Here is a 5,095-nt window from a genome sequence, read left to right on the forward strand (position 1 = left end):
AATCAACCATGGGAGGTGCGCTCATCATATTGAAGTGTGATGAACTGACACTTGTGGGTGATGAAGTGATCGTTTTCGATCGATTTGACTTGTTGGCCTTGCAGTATCGGTTATTTCTGCAGTGCTGTAGTAGACAAGGAGCGTAGGCAATGTTGGAGCCGTCGTTTGTAAACGTACTGTCTTTACGTTTTGGGCGTGGCTTGTTGAGTTGTGGCGAATACGTTTCAAGAACGTCGCGCAACTTCTCGACTGCGTGCAAAGGTTGGGGTCGTCGTCCTTTCACGTAAATGTCTGCCGTACGAGCTCAAAAGCAAAGCCAGTTCACGAAAAAGGATAGTCACGGGCAAGTGGGCGTGTCCACTTTTAACAACCTTTATCTCATTTGATCAAATTGGAAATTCACAGTGAATACGTGTACATATCAAAGTGTAGTGCAGCTGTCGCCTTGCAGAATATGTAGATAATTATCAAACACAATTACTAAATGATTTATGTTATGTTTATACAAATCAACATCAATTACTTATTAATTGACTTTGCAGCTCGATTTCCTTTATCCAACATATTTCAGTGACTGTGTGCAAAATTTTCAGAAACTGATAAAGAGATATTACGATCATATGCATGAGGTCAGAGGCTTAACAATCGTGCGAGCGAGGCGCCAATTCTAAATTTAACATTACTTTACTTTAAAGTTACGTACAAGTATTAAGTTTTGAATCAATTAGATATTTAGCATCCTGTCAGCACTCTGCTGATGTTGTGCATGTGTTTGTAATATTTACCGTCATGCGAATGATGGATGTAGATAACATTTTTAATGTGCAGTGTATGTATATAGTATTGTTTTAAATAAGAAATTAATTATCAAAAATCTGAATTGTTTAGAATTGATTAATCACTAATCTGGCATCAATTTCGTATACAGAAATCCTATATTTGATTTTAGAAAGTAACTGATACAATTGAAACTAATTTTTTTGACAACATCGAGAGTAGTACCTTAAAATTATGTACTTATTTCTTTCTTTCTTTATTTTTTTATTTACGGTATTAAAATTAAAGTATTAATTTAAATTAAAGATCTAAAATGTGTTAATAGAAATTGTTATTATAAATGCACTGTTTAAATGTTGAGCAATTACAAGTATTGATAATGGCGCAAATAAAATTGAGTTGCTGTTGATATGATAGATTGATACGTCTCCATGAGAAAGCGCAAGGTCAGGAATTTGCAAATTTTTTCATGTCCAGACTTTTATGCTCTTGTTCTCTCAGACCGCGAATTGTATGTAAAGGTGAAGATCTATTCTGATTGTCACCGACGCTAGACAGTACGCCATACCCTCTTTAGGAGTATGGCAAGAAGTGGGTACGGGAGTTCTCAAATATGGTTTTTAAAAATATCGTTTTGTATTGCCGAGATCTATATAAATGCTCCTCTTTCTCGCTTGGGATTGCATGCAAGCAATGATAATGAAATATTTTGTAGGGTCTAGTATCTTCCCCCGTCGAAGGGGCACACCTCCCTAGGCGCCAGATACGGAAATGTAATCTAGAGTATATAACAGCAGAATTGTCTCTGCCATAAATCACCGATTCACTGCAAACGGAGGTATAACCGCAAAAACCGTTGCTTTAACAACGATCAAAGCCCTGCGACAGCAGGCAATGAATATCGGACTCAAGGGATACTCTCGCCTACGAAAACAGGATCTTGTAGCGCTTATCTCTGAAATTCGAGGCCCAGAGAATGGAGGTGTAACTCCCAAACCCGTTGTTTTAACAACGATCAAAGCTCCGCTACAACAGGACAAGAACATCGGACTCAAGGGATATTCTCACTCGCAAAAAGGAGAACTTGTAGAGTTTATCTCTAAATCCTGAGACTTAGAGATGTCTCAACGAATACAACGTGCCACTCAAACTGGGCGCTACCCAGCTTTGCGTGGTGTAGTATACAACCCAGAGCAATATCATGCCGATCTACAAAAAATCGCGAATATCAGACGTTTTCCTGCACGCCAAGAAGATGGTGAAAGAGCTCCAAAATATTCAATATCTTTTAACCAGTTTTCATAGGTTTCGAAGCAAGATGTTTCGTAAACCTCTGACGACACGCATCGTGAAGAAAGGAGCCGCCATACTTGAGAAGCAAGACAGCGAACAGGAAAGGACGAACAAAAGACGTAGGATTCTGACATTCAGATTCCGTCCTGAGGTATGAGGTGCCTTCACCGACAGGATAATAAAAAGTTTGCAAACCGCCTGCAGACGTCATTCTACCTTAGCTATTCGTGTCAACAATTGCAGAAAACTAGCTCCTAGTACACCCAGCTAGATATAGCTAAGATCTATCACGACATTATGATCAATTGGAAACAGCGCCAGAGGCACCCCTGTCGTGGGAGCAGCATTCATGACAGCATGACGTTATGGCAAGTGCAAGTATAAAAGATTAAGATTCAAATGAAAGAGCAACAAATTGTTACAGATGATCCTGGGGAGGAATCAAGTGATCCGGTGGATATAGGGAGGTGAGAGCCTCAAAGGGGATGTGGAGACGATGGATGATGATAAGTTGTTTGGGTAGTCAATGGTTTTAGAGTACTACAGAATGCTAATTGTTAGAAGGTGCGTGTGATGAAAGATGCGCACGCGTAGGATTACCTTTAGAAGTGTGCGCTTGTTCAGTTCAGTCTTGTGGCATTAGGCGTATCGATAGAGACAGAAATCATTACTATTGATCAGGTTTCTAAAAGCATTAGAGAAATATCCGTGCTTGTGAAAGTGGGTAGTAATTAATAAATTAAGCTACACATACAACTTCAGATATAAGACTAGCGATATTTTATCAAAGTAAATCATGTTATGGTTATAAATATATACTACAAATCTTTAAATAATCAAATCTGTACAGTATTCAATAGTAAAAAATAAAAATACCAATCGCATGTGACCACCAAGTCAAAAAATAATGTTATATACAAGAGTCTGTATTCAAAGTAACAGATAAGAGACGTTCGTGGTAAACTGATTTACTCCTTGCCTAATTCTGGAACTTGACGCAATATCCAAGGTCTGTGTTTCTGAATGTCAGTGTAGACACTATAATGTTCACCACATCCCTTCGACCAGCTGATGAGTCCGATCACGGTGCTTTTTCCGTTAGAGTCGACATGCATCAACCCTCCTCCACTGTCGCCATTACAGGCACCTACACCACCAGATTCATAACCAGTACATAGGTGACTGTTGCGAATGTTGATTCCTTGCTTCTTGTAAGCCTCTTCACAGTCTTCTCTTGCAACAATAGGGACTTTAGCACAATACAACTCATCTGGCTGCAATGAGCTTTTTTCAGTAATACCCCATCCTGTAATAACCATTTCTGTCTTAGAGTTCACAAGAGGAGTGTTGCGCTTGGGGATAACTGCAGTATTAGTGTCAGGTCCAAGTACAACGTCAGCTTCTAGTTCCAGAAGAGCAATGTCATGTTGTGGTGGTTGAAAATCGCTGCTTGCTGTGTATTCATCATGAACAAAGGAGTTTGTCACACGAAACACTTGGCCTTCGCCCTCAAGAAATCCACTAAAGTAGTTCTTGGATCCAACCATTGCTAGAACCATAGTCATGTTGGTAAGACAGTGTGCTGCTGTTAAGACCCACCGTTTGTGAACCAGCACACCACCACAACGTTTTGTGCGGTTGTCTGGAGTTAAAAGCATCAGTCCGACCTGCCAGGGCGCAGTCCATTCATCTTGACAGACTGATTTGCCTTCAGTATCCTGAATTGGAGAGTTTGTGTCTCTGCCTCCAAATATTGCTCGTTGAATTTGAGGTACAAATGTAGACGTTCCAGCTGGTAAACGAGTATCATTGTCTTCTACATTCTCCTTTGCTTGAACCGATTGCTTGTTACTAGAAACCATGACTTGTAATTGTGACTTGAAATCATCAAGAACTGTCTCTAGTTGAGAATGAAAGTTATCATTAGCTATTGCTGTCTGTAAATCTTCTGTCCTCAGTGGACTGCCTGATTCTTTCTCTACAAGCAACAGTTGTGAGTACTTGTATCTGTAGGCACCTGTAGAAAAAGTAATTAATATTAAGTATATTTCATAATGCCTCTGAGTGGTCAAACAGATCTTACTTTGTTTCATAACGGGAGCAGCACTAATCCAAGATGTAGTGATTATAAGGCAACTGAGCAGTATCTTCAATCCAATCCCGTTCATCTCCTATTGTCAGTGGAGCTTCTTTACCAGTGAACTGTCTGACACAAAATCTCCAGTATAAATACAATCATGGCAGGATGTATTAATTATGCCAATCGCTAAACTTTCAGGCCTGCTAATGACTTGGCATGTCCCACCAGACTCAACGTTTCCACGCGGAGATCAAGCAAGCCGCGGATATGGGCACTAATATAATTACTGGGAAACCCCACATGACGTAATGGCGGTGTAGAATACGTAGCCTACAACCTACATCTGCCAAACGTTTCCTTTTGACTTGTTGATTGAAGACGCAACCTGACCAAGAGTGCGAGTGCGTCATAACAAGACCTCGATCTTCGACGCTACAGTACGTCTCCGTATCAGACGGTTGGCAACCCTGAGTGTCTGTAACACCAGACGGTCGAGTAGATAGGTAACACGTTCACAATGATCTTGTGCAAACTTGCTGTTTACAAAGTGAGAAAACCGGAGTTAGCCGGTCAACGTCATGTACCTGCTTCCGCTCAAGAGGCTCGCGTTGCATTCTCTGACCAGCTGGGGTGCTCTCCGGATATGCAAATGTCCGACTAGTAACCACGACCTTTGACACTATTACACAATTATACGACTTTGTAACCCCGCGGATATTAGCATCAAACCTTACAACCGAGAATCCAGCAAACTAGACGTTTCCTAACAAGTGTAAAGGTGTCATGATCACGAAGAAGGTTTCTTGCTCAACCCACAGAAAGCAAACCACCAGATGTACTGTAGTAACATTCCCACGCTTTCCGTTTCGTGAGCACTAGATGTCTACGTACTCTACATCACTGTGTCGTAGTTCCTCTATCACCACAGCAGCGATTATCAGAGCT

At 40.7% G+C, this 5,095-nt stretch overlaps 1 protein-coding gene across 1 annotated transcript; it reads right to left on the reverse strand.

Annotated features, from left to right (window-relative positions):
• Positions 1-3,038: 3,038 nt before the first annotated feature.
• LOC134194347 (trypsin 5G1-like) lies at positions 3,039-4,361 on the reverse strand. The gene is made up of 2 exons (XM_062663274.1): positions 4,154-4,361; positions 3,039-4,087 (listed from the first exon to the last, which is right to left on the reverse strand). Exons 1-2 carry the CDS (start codon positions 4,236-4,238, stop codon positions 3,039-3,041), a joined length of 1,134 nt encoding a protein of 377 aa, XP_062519258.1. The 5' UTR covers positions 4,239-4,361.
• Between the last annotated feature and the right edge of the window lie 734 nt (positions 4,362-5,095).

This window comes from Corticium candelabrum, chromosome 18 (assembly GCF_963422355.1).
Source record: "Corticium candelabrum chromosome 18, ooCorCand1.1, whole genome shotgun sequence".
In the NCBI taxonomy this organism is placed as follows: domain Eukaryota; kingdom Metazoa; phylum Porifera; class Homoscleromorpha; order Homosclerophorida; family Plakinidae; genus Corticium; species Corticium candelabrum.